The sequence below is a fragment of the Tenebrio molitor genome, chromosome 5, assembly GCF_963966145.1.
Source record: "Tenebrio molitor chromosome 5, icTenMoli1.1, whole genome shotgun sequence".
NCBI classification, from domain to species: Eukaryota; Metazoa; Arthropoda; class Insecta; order Coleoptera; family Tenebrionidae; genus Tenebrio; species Tenebrio molitor.
The window spans coordinates 1,799,356-1,816,207 of record NC_091050.1 but is presented as its reverse complement, the minus strand read 5'-3'; the positions used below and the strand labels follow the sequence as shown (position 1 = coordinate 1,816,207).

The 16,852-nt window shown below is 39.3% G+C and overlaps 2 protein-coding genes across 3 annotated transcripts in view; one reads left to right on the top strand and one right to left on the bottom strand.

Annotated features, from left to right (window-relative positions):
- usp (ultraspiracle) overlaps nt 1–16,852 on the bottom strand; it is a 36,123-nt gene that overhangs the window by 9,814 nt on the left and 9,457 nt on the right. For both annotated transcript variants that reach the window (XM_069047081.1, XM_069047080.1), the window contains exons 2-4: nt 12,836–13,118; nt 5,072–5,384; nt 4,798–5,018 (exon numbers count right to left, since the gene is read on the bottom strand). In XM_069047081.1, coding sequence (XP_068903182.1) covers nt 4,798–5,018; nt 5,072–5,384; nt 12,836–13,118 — 817 coding nt within the window. The remainder of the gene's footprint in view (nt 1–4,797; nt 5,019–5,071; nt 5,385–12,835; nt 13,119–16,852) is intronic.
- Nucleotides 908–3,328, top strand: LOC138130546 (protein neuralized-like). Its single transcript, XM_069047083.1, has 3 exons — nt 908–1,043; nt 1,095–2,291; nt 3,188–3,328. The coding sequence occupies exons 1-2, from the start codon at nt 1,035–1,037 to the stop codon at nt 2,289–2,291; spliced, it is 1,206 nt and encodes a 401-aa protein (XP_068903184.1). The 5' UTR covers nt 908–1,034; the 3' UTR covers nt 3,188–3,328.

Below are 16,852 nucleotides of genomic sequence, written 5' to 3'. Positions count from 1 at the left end.
GAGCGTCACAAAACGGGCGTTTCACTAAAAATAATAATCAATACGCAATATAGCAAACAACAATCACACTAAACACAAAAACAGTGAACAATAAGGAAAGAATTCACGAATTTAATTTCAAAGCAGCAAAAAACAAGGAATTCTTTGACTTCAAATTCAAAATGTCATTTAAACAAAAAAATTCTCGGTGACAAAAACTTAAGATGAATAAAATCCCCAAAAAGCGCCCGTTTACTAGCGCTCTGTGGGGATCATTCAAACTACAGGTCGTGGTGAAAACAAAAAAAAATCAACAAACGTAGATTGTTTATTTATATTTTGACTATAAAATTATTTAATAATATTTTGTGTCAGAGTGTTAAACATCCGAAACAAACTTAATAAAACTGCTGCCATGACAAAATTTTATTTTGTTCAATCATTCGAACCAATCAGAAATTAGTTTTATATCACGTGATTAATGTTGCCACTAGATCAAACCATTTTTAAATTTTGACAGCGTAACTGCAAGCGCTTTGGTATTATAATGATTTGTTTATTTTGAACTGAAGAGATTTAATTTGTGCAAAATGAGTGACTGAAGAAAACGAAAGTTGAGGATAAATTAAGACGGAACAAGAACGCAGACAAAGAACTCCGCGTTCTGCAAAACGAAGAAAAAGCAATACAAAAGACGATAATTTGGAGTAGGATAATGTGCTAATTCGAGTGCGTGTGTTGTTCTAATTGATTAAGTAGACCATCATCGTACTTATTATTTTTGTTATCTTGTTTGATGTAAGTACATACTCGTGTTTAGAAAATATTGTTTTGCGTAAAAAAAAATTTTTATTTAATTTTCTTATTATTAATGAAGTTTTGATATCTACAAACAGAAATTCAATTTTCCCGAAAAGCCTTAATCCTGATATGCCGTATTTATTGCATGCAATGACCCCCATTCGATTCGACCCTTGATAACACTAATCTAATCTACGGACCAGATAGTAGACAGCAACACCGTCTGAAAATCTGTTTATTCCAGACCGACAACCATGTCACAGGTGAGTCCTCTCCCCCACATTGATCGGACAATTTTTTTTTGATTTTTGTAGAACCCGGCCCCGGCCACCCCGCGGTTCGTCTTCCGCTTCCACGAGATCCACGGCAACGACGTCATGGTGTACCACAACTGGAGCACGGCTCGCCGCACCGAATCCAAAGACAACGGTCTAGTCTTCACGTCGCGAGTCGTCAAACCGAACGAAATACTTCAGATCAAACTGGTAGAGGTTTCCGACAAGCTCCCAGGGCTCGTCAGCATCGGCTTCACCTCGCGACCCGTCAAACCCAACGAAACATTCCAAATGAAACTGGTCGAGGTTTCCGACAAGCTCCCCGGAGTCGTCAGCATCGGCTTCACCTCGCACGACCCCTCCACTCTCGTGCACAACCTCCCCAAGAATCCCAATCGCGAGTGGAAACGCAAACCGGGATTCTGGACGTGTTCGTTGTCCAAACGCCACTGCGTCAAAAACAGAATCTTGTTCTTTTACGTCACCACAAGTGGGACCATCCATTACGGAGTTGACGGCGTGGAGATCGGCAAGTTCGACAAAGACGTGGACACGAGCGTACCCTTGTGGGGCCTCGTCGACATCTGGACCCCGCCGACGACGATCCAAATCGTTTCCTCTAAACTCCAACCGGAACAAAACCTCCAATACACCTTCACGAGCAAACCTCTGCACCCAGACAAACAAGTCTTGGTGAAAACCTTGACCGGAGGCGGCTTGGTGTTAGGGGTGACGTCCTGCCAACCTGCGCTCTTGCGCAGAGAAGCCCTCCCGACCAATCCCGACTCGCTGATGGACCGGCCCGAGTACCGGGTGGTGATAAACGACCCCACTTGGAATTTCGACGAGGGCGACGAGCTCAGCATGATCGTCAACGAATCGGGAGAACTGAAGATATGGAAGAACGCCTCGCTCCTCCTGAAGAGGATGCACGTGGACCACACGTTGGAGCTGTGGGGTTTCTTCGCCGTCGACAACGCTCACAAAATAGAGGTGCGAAGTCGCTCCTTGCGGGTACCTGGAAGACCGGCGCCTTCGGCCCCGAAAGCCGAAGGCTTCGAGGCGAGCGAATGTGTGGTGTGTTGTGACAACGCGATCGACACCGCACTGTACCCTTGCGGACATCTGAGCATGTGCAACAAATGCGCAAAGGAGCAGTGGCGCGGTGACGGAGTGGGCCACTGTCCGATCTGCAGGACGGCCATCAAGGACGTCTTGAAAATATACAAGTCCTAGGTGCGTAGATACTACAATTATAAAGTCCTTTTTTTTTAAACAATTGTCAATGTCAAAAGACCACCCTAAAATCTTTCGTTTCGGAACATCTATATGGTAAAATCTCCCTCTTACCCTCGATCAGGTTTGAGGTTATGTCAATAATTTTCAAATGTCAGAAAAGTTTCAGCTGTAAGCAGCAAATTTTATACCAAAAGACGATAATAACACTGAAAAATGCAACTGCACTTTATTTATTTTCAGAATCTGATTCAAAATTTTCGGTCTTCAATCGCCTTCTCGGTCTTCCGAATCTGACGTTTTACGTTGCCAACCTAATAGCCATCAAATAACTAGTGGCTCATACCAACACTTTGACAATTGTTTAAAAAAAGAACTGTATTAATCGATCACAAGCTAATTACGTCATTGTTGTGAAAAACGTGTCGGATGTATGATGAAGGAAAATTGATTGATTCCGGTATTGATGGTCACGAACGAAGTTAATTTAACCGAATTAAACTGTCGTTTCAGTTGTGCCAACTTGTATCGTCTTCAGTTATTACGTAAAATTCTGGGGACATTTATTTTTTAACCAATAGAATTTTGAAAAAACTCTTCAAGTAGTCCTTCGTAACAATTCAACAATTTTCAATCTTTCCCCCTGGGAACTACCGAAATGTATTATGTAACGTATTTAAGTGATAAAGTAAAGTGGATAAATGCATTATGTGGTTCAACTGGCATAATCAGTTATCAATAAATTACTTGATAAAGACAGTAATCCGTTAAAATTGGTTTACGGCGTTCAAACAAACACTGTTAGTTCCTCGTTTGACGATGACTGAGGTAAGTGCTTCCACGCCACCCGAGCAACTCCAGTCTACTCCCCACACTACTTTTTATTTTCACCCCAGAACTTGAACTTCCAACCCCTACGCTTCCACAACGTCCACGCCAAGGGCATCACTCTCTCCCATGACGGCACCATAGCCCGACGCAAAGACGACTACGGCTTCGTCTTCAGCTCTCGTCCCATCTCGGTCGACGAGAAAGTCACCCTCAAGTTCATGGAAGTGTCCTCTCGAAGGATGGGAGTATCAGCGTTCTGTTTCGGCGTCACCTCCACCAACCCCAACGACCACCCCTTCGAAGACGTTCGCGACTTCACCTACTTGGATCTGATCAAAAACCTGAACTTCACGGCGCTGCCGCTGGACAAAAAGTTGTGCACCAGAAACGCGATTCTCACCTTCTGGGTGAGTTCGACGGGCCACATGACCTACGAGGTCAACGGAGAGAGCAAGGGGAAGTTCGACAAGAAGATCCCGACAGGGGTGCCCATCTGGGCCTTGATTTATTTCTTCGACAATCCAGTGTCGATCAAGCTGATCCGGAGCCTGGACCGGAGCGCGAGTACCGAAGAGGCAACGTGCGAGTTGGAGAGAGGAGACGAAGTGGACGTTGAAGATGAAAAGTGTCCAGTTTACCGAGGACGACACGTGAGCATCAGGGTGGGCGCCGCGCTCTGCGCTAAGCCCTAATTGCGCAACCCCAGTGTATTTATTATTATCAGGTGTTTTTCAATAAATTTTTATTGGCTTAAATCAGATTATGTACCGTATAATAAAACGGACAGATGGTTAGTAATTGTTAACCGTAATAAATCAAGAGATCTAACATTCAGATTAGATAAGCAAAAAAAAATCAATCAAAACGTACGAATAATATCCCCTAATCCGATAATACCGTGTGATCAAAAAAATTACAATCCAATTGGCCATAACAAGAGTGTTAAAGAAAAAGACCCCAAGTATGCACTTTGCTACAAAAACTGTCCTTGAAGTTATCAAAACCTTATTTTAATGATCTTATCCAACAAATTTCTTTTTTGTTAAAAGCGCCACTTTCACTTGAAATTATTCACTTTTCTTTGAGACTGAAAAGTATTTTGTCACATATTAAAAACGACTTGCGAATAGGTTTTCTTTCGTTTTACGTTGTTCCATTCCTCCTGTGGAGAAACACGTTTGTTTCTTTCCCAAGTCTAATTATAGTTTATTACAACCTAAAACGATTCCAGTAAACTAAAATTACAACAAACACTCATTTAATAAACTATTTAACTTATTAATAATTCAAAAACACCAACAGCGCCTCTTAAGTATTCATAAACCCCCGTCAAATGAGAGGAAACACTTTTTACCAATTTATTATGCTTAAATTAATAATAATCGTTAGTTAATTCGTTTCGCCTCAATCAGGCCCGCCAAGCCTCAAGGGCACTACTATCTCAAGGCTACTTTTGTTACATCTGTTATTCAGTTTATTTCATTTGAAATTCGTTACGTTAACCGAAAAGCACATTTGACATTTTTGTATTTTATGAAACACTGAACTAAATAAAATTGGGTATTAACAAATACTGTGCAAAATTTGAGTAACGAACGAAGCATTAGCTTCTAAACTAAAAATAGTAATGAATTTGGAGAAATCGTTGATGCGGACCGCGGACTGAACAACTTACTTGTTAACTGTCAACCCCGTGGCTAGAACGATGGCATCCTGCGCCTGTATAGATCTGTGCGAGAATGCGGCGATGAGCAATTCATTCCATCCTGCCCTCAATAAAAGCACCTGGTCCGACATCGGCAACGAGGTAAAGTGAGGTATGAGCTTAGCCCATTGCACCAGTTGGAACAGCTGCTTGTTAGTGGCTTGACAGATGTTGTTCACCGTCGTGTTGCTCTGCAATAAAAGATGAGTCAGTAGGAGTCGCGAAGATCGAGCGAGGGCGCCACCTCCGACACCACCAGAGCCACCAGCGGGTCGTTGCATTCTATCCGTTTCTCCGCCTCGATTATCCTGTCGAGGGGCATCTCGGCCTGCATGTTCGACGTCGACTCCACCTCCGACGTGTCCCTGTCCTTCGTCCTCTGGCGCTCCTCCTGCACGGCCTCCCGCTTCATGCCCATGTTCAGGCATTTTTGGTAGCGGCAATACTGACACCGGTTCCTCTGCCTCTTGTCGATGATGCAGTTCTTCTCCTCCCGGCAGGCGTACGACAGGTCCTTCCGCACCGTCCGTTTGAAGAAGCCCTTGCAGCCTTCGCAGCTGCAACACACCACCAATCAGCGTTACGCAACTCCTCCGCTCGTGCGGTTCTCCGCGATCGTGCGCATCCTTGAATCTTAATTGTTATTATTTATCACGAGACGCCGGACGAGTTCCACTCGAATCGCGATTGTTGCTAACAATTTCCAAATGGCGCAACGAGCGCACAATTAAGTTCATTTTCGCAAATTAATCATCGCGTCGACCTGTTCTCCGCTCTCGTTGGAATTGTTAATAATAATTGGAATACGGAGAGGCGCGCTCAAGGTCTCGTATTTTACAAAAACACCGTTCTCATTAAGTGGGGCCATTAATAGGGTACGCGCAAAAATTATCCGTCACTCCGCCCGTCAAAAACTCTAATAATGAGATGATTTCTTTGTGCCGGGCTAAATTCGGATTTCGCAATCGACCGATCCAAGGCCGAGGTATTTAGATTCGACCTGTTACGACCGCCACGTTCCGGAATCCGCTATTGCCAGGTCCGGAGCAGGACACTGCATTACCGACATCTTGGGTAGGCTGCCTGACCACACATTGGCCTCTGCTCGTTCCAATATTTACCGAAACCACGTCACACAAAACAAACGAGCTGTGCCGAATACCCAATATACAGAGAGGACAACGCAAACAGTTTCGTCTCGCTTGTCCCACTTATTAAGTTGTACCAGTTTGGGGTCCACCCACAACGTCACACATTTTACGTTATTTCGTATTCTTGTTTTAATTAAATTAATGGTACGAACTCGTTGTTTGCATAGAAATATGGACGTAGTGGGTTCTAGCAATTTTTTTCACAGACGTAATGAAACACCTGATGTGTAAAATTTCTTTTAAGTTTTTTGAAAAATCTGTACCGGCCTAAATGACGCAAACTGCACCTAAATGCGGCCGCCGTATGTTTCAAAACTGGACTTTAAACCAGCTTCAAAACAACAAGTCCTTTGAGGTCAACACATGTGGAATATATTCGGCGTGCTGTCTCATTAATGTCGCTTTTGACATTTTTTATGAATTCAGTTATGGAAATGTTAAGGTGATTTTGGACTTCAAAGTGTGGACTTTTATCACTAATAAAAAACTGGGCCGTTTGAAAATTTGCAATACGAGTATCTGATCAGTCGCTTGAGCAAATGATAATAGTTTTTTTTCTTCAGCTGAAGGAGTTTTAATGTGGTAAAGGACCTTGGTTCTTGTCAAATCACTGTATTTCGTAATTGATTGTGTTTTTTCGGTGCGAAATATTCAAATGCATGGGGACCACTACATTATGTGACAAGGGAGTAAAGTACATCTTTACGTGGGCAGCGAGGACAATAATTACACGAGTGATGAAAAAGCACTTCGGTACCGTGGTCATATCCTATTTTTTTGCACGGCTTGATATGTTTAATGATCGTAAAAGAAATTTGTGCGAAAAGACAAAGCAAAACCGGGCACACTAGATTTTGCTTCTCAATACAAAATTACTCAATGTAAGCGAAGAAAAACAATTTTGTTCGAATTGATGTTTGCGTAATTTGTAGTGTAGGACTTTTGTTGTTCGGATTCTTCTTGCAAATGTTTCGTAAGATCTTCACAGATAAAACAGTATTTTTCTGTTAGTGTTAAAACCGATGTGACCACAAACGTGTTTCAGCTTTCAGCAGAGTGGAGCAACACTGCATCGTGCTGTTGGAACGCGCCCAAGTTGGGGTATTTCCTTGCAAATAAATTCAAAAATCTTTGGCTAATTAGTCCCGGTTTTAGAACAATTAAAACTAAATAATTGAACAGAAAGTTTTGAGAATTGACTTGAAAAATTAAAAGTACGAAGAAATTTGGCAGAACGTCTCAAAGTTTTATGTTGTTAAATCGGCATAAAACAACACAGCGGAACAATGAAAAAAATCCATCTTTTATTTACTGTTGGGCAACTCTTTTATTATATTTACTGCAAATTTGAAGCTCACTCAAAAAACATCTATTCGACAAACTCAAATGCTCGTTTAGTGTTCCAGACTGAATTCCGCAATATTATCTCTCCAAATGTAAATGTACTTCAACACAGTATCTTTGTTTATTGTTTGCAATGTACTGTTCCCGAAAGTTGAAAGTCCAGTCTCGTAGCTCCGTTGTGATCATTTCAACCGATCAATCAAATGTTTTAACCTTCTGGAAATAATGGTTGTTTACACAATAAGTGCGATATAGGTATTTTTATCGCACGCATGTGAAGTTTGCACAACGAGGCCGTCGCCGAGTCTATGTAATCACGTGAACGCGTTAACCAGGATGCATCCCCCGACCGTAAATAAACTCTTATGTGCTTCTAGGCAAATCAACGCGATTTTGTTAAATGTGGTGTCTAACGGTTACTGTTCAGTGTTTTTTATTTATTGATCTATTTCAACTGTGAACAAAATTGTCCAAGTCTGGCTTCTGTCTGTGAAAACCCAGTGTGAAAGACCGCAGTTTCAAACCGTATTTGGGTTGGCATGCTTTGACATTTCCTTAAGATACATAACCTTACTTTGATCATTCTACTGTGAATTGAATGATTCACTTAGGAAAAACTATCAGCCAGTACTAAAAGACTTAAAAAAGAAGCAGAAAAACTCTCTCGTTGGGGGATTATCGCCAAAGAAATCATTCACAACATTGTTTGTTCGCTAAATACGTAAGGTTCAACATCTACGGTTTGACAGCTCGTCGTAATACACGGAAACACCGGACCACTTGACCACATTTTTCTCGAACGCTCTCTACCCACTTCATTAAAAAGCTAAATTGGAAAAGGCCAAGAATAAAAAGCAAATAAAAAAATAGAAATCTGTCTTTTTCATGGAGAATTCTTTTAGCACCGTCGCCTTAAAATCTCAATTACGCAACAACCATTTTTTTTCAAGTATTCTCTCGACACACCTTGCCAAAATCCAAAAAAAAAAAAAATCGAACAGATGTCTATTTATCGCCCCCATTAAAGATTCAAGCGGACACTTTATTTTCGACGAAGACGTCTATTTCCAATCTCATCCCACATAACTTTCAACCGCGGTGACCACAGATCCGACCAGTAGTCGAACAATTATTGAAATATGTTGTGACTCACTGGGCAAACGGCTGTCGCAATTGCGAAAACGCGGATTCTTTATCGGCACTCGGTCAGAAGAAGTATTGTTTGCCGCGTCTATAACTAACGCCCTCTGTCGCTTCCAAACCGTAAACAAACCCACCGAGTGTCTTGAACATTAGGCAACGACGCGAGCGATTTGAATTTGAAAAAAAAATCGCAAATTGTCTCGTTCCATCGTGAGTCATTCTTCGCGAAAAACACGGAAAAATCGCAACAGGCTGAAATTTATGAAGGCGCTGACAGGATTCACGGCTCGTGGGCAGGACATTCGTTTGCCATAATCATCACAAACAACTAGTTTGTAACAACCCCAAGGTCACTGTGATGCAACATTAATGGCGTACGCGGAGGCCATGGTCATGGTGCACTTGTCACTGTCATCCCGTGACCGCAAGAACTTGCCGATTTTCCGGATATGTGGACAAATGTGGGAATTGGATTCGGCGGTCTGGGGGCGGCGCGTTCCGCCCCCGACCGAGAAAAACACTCCGAGGAAATTCGACTTTTTCACGTTCGAACGTCGACGAATGAAAATGCGAAACAATTTACTAAAAACTTGGACTCTTCACGTCGTTATGAACGAGGGGCAAAGGCGCACGATGACGGAGCGCAGTGTAATTAACGCTGCGGCGGTTTCTGTGAAAACGGAATTTTTACAAGAAAAAAAATTCTAAATTTGGAATTGGGCGCCTTGAAAGACAGCTCGACGTGATTAAAATGGAATGACGTTTGCTGAAAATGCGACGCCCCACGGTCGATAAAAACACGATTGTTAACCCCAAACAAAAAATATTGATAAACATTGAACGATTAAATTTTCATGAGGTACCGATTGTACAAAATAACAGACTTAGAAGTCACTTGGACTGTGTTATTACACGTAAATAAATAAAATATGTACAAAGAAAATAATGTCTGTTGTGGAGTAGGTCTTCGAAAAAAAACTCGAAGGTAATAATTTGATTGGTGTTGTGCAATTAGGTAATAAAAGCATGAAAAGGACTGCCGCGAGTGATTGACAGCTTTTATTAATTCCATGATTTGTTTTCTTTTGGAAGCTTCAACCGGCAATTTAAACACGATTAAATTTTCGTGATGAATAGAAATTTGCTCATTTGTTTATCTTTCTATAAAAAAAATTACACCGCGGGATTCTCAAATTGTTTTGAATCTTCAAAACTATGATACAGCCTCTTTTGTGTAATAAATTGATATAACGAAAGTATAGAGCGTTCAAAAATTTTGGGGTCAGTTCGCGTGAACGTGTGACTGTCAACTGTCAGAACCCAGATCTCAAACGTCATTCACAACGAACAAGTGACGTGCAAGGAAATTTCTTTCTTACACAAAAAAACAGTTCTTTTTGAAGCTACCGACGACAGTTTTTCTGGTTTGCTCGGTGCAGTGTGATGGTTTTTATCGAGTTATGTAATTTGCGGTTAAACCATGAAAGTGATGTTGCGTATCTGGAAGAAACGTCAAACCATACCGAAAAGATGTGAATGAAAGAATATAATTTTTTTGAACGCTCGTTACAAAATTTCAATTGGGTGAAAGTGGTAAAAACGAAGTCCCGACCAGAGGCAAACGGTGGTTTGTAAAGCCTAGAAGGATTTTTGAAGAGAAAAGAAGTTGTAGCGGGGGGGTGGCGACTTTTTAAAAAATCATTTTAGGAACAATTAATTTCTTAAACGATTGACTGCTCGTCAAATATAAAACTTTGTTTACTGCACATGCAATAAAATAGATTAAAAACCAAGGAGAAAAAAATTAGACCGGCAATAAAGAGATCTTAGGGTATCTGAGATCATAATCTATCAAGACATGGGTACATGTCATAAAAAAGTATTAATAAATTTCTTTGTGATATAAAAATGTTTGAAATTTTCTTGTGGTTTTTATTTCCTTTTTTATTGATTTATGATGTTTATTTATTTACGTGGTAATTTTATAAGCCGATTAGTCCTTCGTACCGTCTACGATTTGTTTTCGTTTTTTTTTTCGCTGATAGATAAATATCTCTGACAATTTACTGCTTTGATTCACATACAAGGCACGCCACACCAAACAAAACATAAATCAGAGCAGTGGTTCCCAACTGGTGTAAAAACTCTGGTGGAGTCGTTCTCAAACTTTTTGGCATACTACTGCCACGATCAATTTATTACAATTATGATTTATTTATTATAAAAAAGAACATTGTACTCGGTTAGTTGAGGAATCTTATCGTTACTTAAAATGGAGGAAACAAGACAAAAATCTCGTGGCATTCTCGACACAAGTCCAGGGTATAGATGTTGGGAAAGTCTGGTATTACAGAAATCAGTAATTAAAAAAAGAATGGCTGGATAAGAAGAAAAACTTTCGATTTGATTATTGGCTAATAAAAATGTTATCACAATTATAATTTGCAATAAAGATCCTCCATTTCATTCACAAAAATTATAATTTACTCATTGGTTTACGTAATAGTTATTTACGTTACATTTGCGGTAGGCTACATTTTACAGGGCGAGGTTTATAGATTGAAACACGACCGCGCAGCGGGTGTTTTAACAAAAACCGAGCGATGTAAAATGTCTACCGCATTAGTAATGTATTAATCTTTTTGGCCGACGTAACAAATTTGAAATTTGTTGTAACCAATAATTTTGCAAAACCTGTCCAAGACTGACATTTAATTAATAAAATGGCAGAAAGTAATCTATTATACCGATAACTGACACGCTTACGATTTACACCACAAGATAGCGCCATCAGACTTTAGAAGAAAACAATTAATTTCTGTTCATTTTTGAAAACTGAACGGTATCTTGTCTTAGTATAAATGGACTTTACTTGTGATACGCTAAACATTTTTTTGGAGGTTCCAGAAAGCTTAAAATTTTCTTGTTATTTTACACACTCCGTGTGGTAAAATGACAGATAGTTTGATTAGTGTGTAAAAATCAAGATACTCTCTAGCTGTTCAAAATGTGTAAACATGTCATTTATAGTTGAGGAGGCCAAAAAAACTATTTTCTTGTCGTTCATCACTTTCCGCACATAACACAAATGCCAAAAATGATTTATGAGGTTTACTATCTTCTATTAATAATTTATTTACATTTTTTATCTTCCACGTAGGTATCGGCTGAGCAACATTAGTAGATCATTGATCTGATTAATTTTAACTGATCTTACTACCAAGTGATAATAAATGTTAGCGATTTTGATTGTTAGGTTGGCAAAACATTTTAAGTTTTACGTTGGCATTCCCGACTATTCAAAGATATTATGTATGCTCTAGATCCAGTAATAGGTATGCCCTAAACTACCTAAATAGTCGTTTGTCCTGAAAATTGCACTGGAATTACCTCTTCAGATCTCTTTAAAAACTTGCACAGTGGAAACCTACACCAAATATTTTTGGAAAACGTGATGACAAAATTCGAATTTCCTAAAATCATAAAGGCTGTTTCTACTGCGAAGAAAATTCCTCCGAAGATGGAAGAAAATTGTTCAATGGACTTTCTGATTCGGACTTTTGTTGCATTCTTCACATTTAACAAATTTAATGTCAAAGAAGGGAAGGTTTTCGAGTCGAAATACTTGCAATCGAAAACCTTCAGATGGATGTGAATGAAATGAAAAAATACACGAATATCTTAAAAAGAACTATTTATATCTTTATTTCAATTCTGGGACTGTCTTTTTTAGGTTTCCTGAATACATAAAAATATTTTTTTTATATGATTTCCTTATGTGTGCTTCAGACGTTGTATTTTTCCCATTGAACTTTATATTAATTAATTTCGTTAAATTATATTGTACATACTGGAATAGGGCTTTCTGTTAGATAACAAAGAGTATTATTATTATTGGCAAATAAATGTTACAACAAATTTTGCTTACTAGAATCAATGAAAAAATCTAAACCACGAGTTTAAAACGCTTTGAGATTCAGAACGATAATTTCAATTTTTTTAATTTTGCTTCACTGTACGGCGTTGAAAAAATGTGGTCAAGCAGGCCGTGGTGTATGGTTGGACATTTTTTTCTTTCAGACACATGACATAACTTCACTTGAAAATGAAATCATTCATTTGGAGTAAAAACCATCATACAGCATTAACAAAACAAAGAAAATTCATGATCAGTCGAACAACTGCCATTCGCCACAGAACTGACAGCTGAATAAAAATGACGTGGCAGCTGACAGCAAGCAGTAAACCACGTGACAAAGCAACGAGAAATGAAAATCAGTTGACCCCAAGAATGACTTATTTTTGCTCTAATCCGAAGATTTCTCGACAAAACAAATTTCCATCTTTTGGAGATTTTTGGGACCCCTCACCTGTAGACGCCGTAGTGCTTGCCGCTGGCCCTGTCCCCGCAGATCGAGCAGAGATGTTTGGAACCGCTGAGCGGATGGTTGGGCGGGTACAGCGAGCCGCAACTCTTGTTCGGAGTCCCCCCGGAAGGACTGAGGAGACTGCCGTGCCCCGACGCGAACGAGACGGGGCTGTTGGGGCCCTGGGGGCTGAACTGGCCCAACGTGGAGGCGTCCGGCTTCATGTCCAGCGGCGACTGCGGCGCTCCCAAGCTGCCCATCGACAGGTTCTGGTCGAGGCTGAGGGCTGAAACCGTCAAAAATCACTAAGAGGACGGCGACAAGGTGAACGGCGAATCGATATCGCGAAACGAATCTCGCAGACGAGAATGATTGCTCCTTATTATCCCGCCTTCGTTTCGATCTTATTTTTCCTTTGGGTTTTTTGCGCCCCCTCCGACCGATAATAACACGAATTACCGCCCTCGGCGGCGGGAAAAAATCGCTCAAACGCGGCGGCACACCAGTCGCACACAATTTCTTATTTATTATTATACTGATTTGACCTGCAGACGACTTTTGTTCAAGGTTTCAACGTAAACACGCTATAGTAAAACTAGATATGTTAGGAAGCGGCAAACTATCATTAAAATTAACATTCAAAGAAAACAAAACCTGCCAAGGTCGACGCGTCAAAATATCCGCCGCCGCCGGTCTCGCCCCGAAGGCGGCGACGTTTTTCCAAATCGACGCAAAAAAAAAACAAACAAGGGATTTATCATTATGTCATGTTTGTTCGGCGCGAAGCCGATTTACAGCGGCGAATTCATGATCTACGCAAATATCACACGGTGCACGGAAAAATGATCGGTGGAATTTTTTTTTGTCGACGAACAATACGCTCGTTCACGAGAGAGGAGAAAAAAACCTGAAGGTTACCGAAATACAAACGAAAATCCGAGCGTGGAAGCTGGGCTTGATCGTAAAAGTTATGTTCTAAACAAATGTCATCCGGACCAGATTCATTCACGATGACATTTGGACCAGGACCATGAAGAATCGGAAAATGGAAAATCACGCGATGGATTCTAATTTGTGCGTCTCGATCGAAGTGGAAGTGGATAAGGAATAATTCTTATAAAAAATATCGGGTGTTCATTTAAATTTCCGGTCAAACATGGTATGAAGAGTCGATTGTGAACGGTACCACCCATGTAAAAATACAAACAACGCAAAAACTGAGTAAGATTTGAACAGCTGATGCGTTCACAATCGACACTTCAACGCCAACTTTGACGGGAAATTTAAATGAACACCCGATATTTGTGGGTGTTGGGCGAGAAAATGTCCATAAATAAATATTTTTTAACGTTTCAAAAATAGGCGATGGGTGATGTTCCAATGACCAAATTGGTTTTTTAATTGGCAATGTCACGGTCTTTTGGCTATTTTATGTTTGGGACCCATTCAAAAATATTAATAGAAGTGCAAGTTTACCGCTGATCTAAATAAAAATGTCGGACTTCAAAGTTCGAGACAAACGTTTTTTTTCCTAAAATAATCTCCTTTCAAAGTGAGTTAGTTCCACCTGTGACATTTCAACGGTTCAGATTGTCAATTTTTTCGTTTTATTTCAGTGCACTTTGCGGAAAAGTAAAAATAATTGTCTGTTTTTAATTTCTTTTCTGACTCGGTTCTGCGAAAGAGTCACAATCGTCGTGGCAATTTTTAAAAATTTTGGCCAGATCTTGGGCTAATAATAAAACACCTTTCGCACAGGTGTGTTGGTGGAAAAGTTGGCTCAAGAGGATGATTTCGATGGCGACACTTGTTGATATGTGGGGAAGCGGTTGGTAGATGGAACAAAAGGTACTTTTTGGCAGAGGTGCACATTAAATTTTTTAGGCGACCGCGCGAACTAAAACAAAAGACATCATTGGAAAAAACAAATTTATTTTGTATCTACATTTTTAAAATAGATAAATTATTTATTAATACATATGTACATATTAATACATAGTATTTGTTATCAGCTTGCCAATAAAACTAGAAATTTACTATTTATAATTTATGGTGACAGGACAATTATCAGTTGTATCGGTTTCGTTGTTAACTTACTAAACAGACCAACAAATGGCGCCACAGTCAGCGTCCGAAAAAGAATTACTTTTCGTTCGCTTGTGAGTACGTAAAATTAAAAATATTTACATTATGAGATAAGTAGCCTTTTAGTCTGACTCCCCAAAGATTACTTTGTACATTAACATAAAATCCACAAAGAAAATAGAAATATGTACAAAGAAAAGAAAATCTGTAGTTTTTTTGGTACTTTTTACAAGCTTAATCGTAATTCTTATACTAAAATGATTGATATCTGTTAAATTCTCAATTCTTGGCTTTGACTTATTCCATATAATACATTATTTCCATGATTTTTTTTAAACTTCTCAACATGTTATAAAAAAAAATGAAAAGAGCTTATATTAATAATATAATTACATAACATCTTTGTTTTATAATACAAAAATTTCCGATAATATTGCGGAATCTGGAAAAGTGCCCCGAATGCTTGCAGCGTTTCCACGTTGAATGGCAAGGGAAATCCTCTCGAAAAGGAATTTCTTTGATTTTGAATCGCCTGATTCCGCGACAAGTCCGATGACATTAATAAAAATGTTTTTGTTAATAAAATAATGTAGTTTACATTTTTGGATCGGAGATTCTTTACGTTTTGATGTCGACATAATTTGTAAAAATAAAACAAGTTTCAAATCTTACGTCCGAAATCGAAATAAGAAAATTTACTTATTGTTAAATTAATATCGGATTAGCACCTTTTTACAATTAAAATCCAAACAATAAATCGGATGATTAACATTGTTTGGAAGTTTTCAACTTGTTGGAAAATTTTTTAAACAAAATTTCTTTACGTAAGTTAAAAAAAAAAATAAAAACGAAAACGAAGAAAATGTATCACTTTGGCAAAGTGAATTCCAGATTTGACGACCAGCTGAATATACTCGTACTCTTCTGGGAACGATTCTGTCGGTTTTAAAATTTCAAACCAACGTTGTTTCATAAATCCACCAAATAAAAACTAGAACAAAGAATTGCTGAGTGCAACAATAGCTCAATCGAACTCGAACGTTTCAATCCTGTACACAATTCTTTTCGGGTAGAACATTTCTTCCATGGGCAAAACAATCCGGAAACTCCTAAACAATCCATTTTGCACTAATTCGATATGCACGAGCTTCTTCACAACATAATACCGACCATTTTGATCGATTATTCTAAATTTACGCTCGTGACATCGAAGGAATCAGTCTCTCGTCGGCCAATTTTTGTCATTCATCATTTCCACCGGCAACGGAATTAACCATGTACTTCTCGTACCGTCTGGAAGTTGTTCATGGCCGACTTAAAATAAATAGGGAGTTTGTCATAACACATTCGAGTGAAAGCAAAAATTGTGCGGATTTCAGACGTGTAAACAACATAGATTTAGACACAATTTTCAACGATGCGTTGTACAAACAAATCGTGCATCCGGGCAGAGCTGCAAATTCAAAAAAATCTTCCGAATAAAGAACCAAGCAAAGATTTGTTTGCGTTTTTTAATTGACACCTTTCGAGGCAAACAAACAAATTGAAACCAACTGCTCGGGAAGGTGCGAACCTCGTCTCGATTAGATCCAGTTTAGCGCAATTACTGTTGTTGAGAAGAAGTTTTTTGAAAACATAATTACCGCAAAAATGCAAATTTAATCTCCCCCAAATTAACAGTAATGACCCTGTACCACGCATAATAATGTAATAATTATAAACGTACACGATCAAGTACGCTGTTATCAACAATCTGACCTTCCTTTGGATAATGTATTCGACTGTTTCGTTTCTTTAAACAAAAATTATTTATTTTCCGTTATCGCGTCGATCCTCAAATTTGCTTTTACGACTGTCTCATTTCCCTTTTGCACACGATCCACTTTGTTTTCCTCCTTGACGGCAGTCAAGTCAAAAAACTCCTTTATCAGGAAA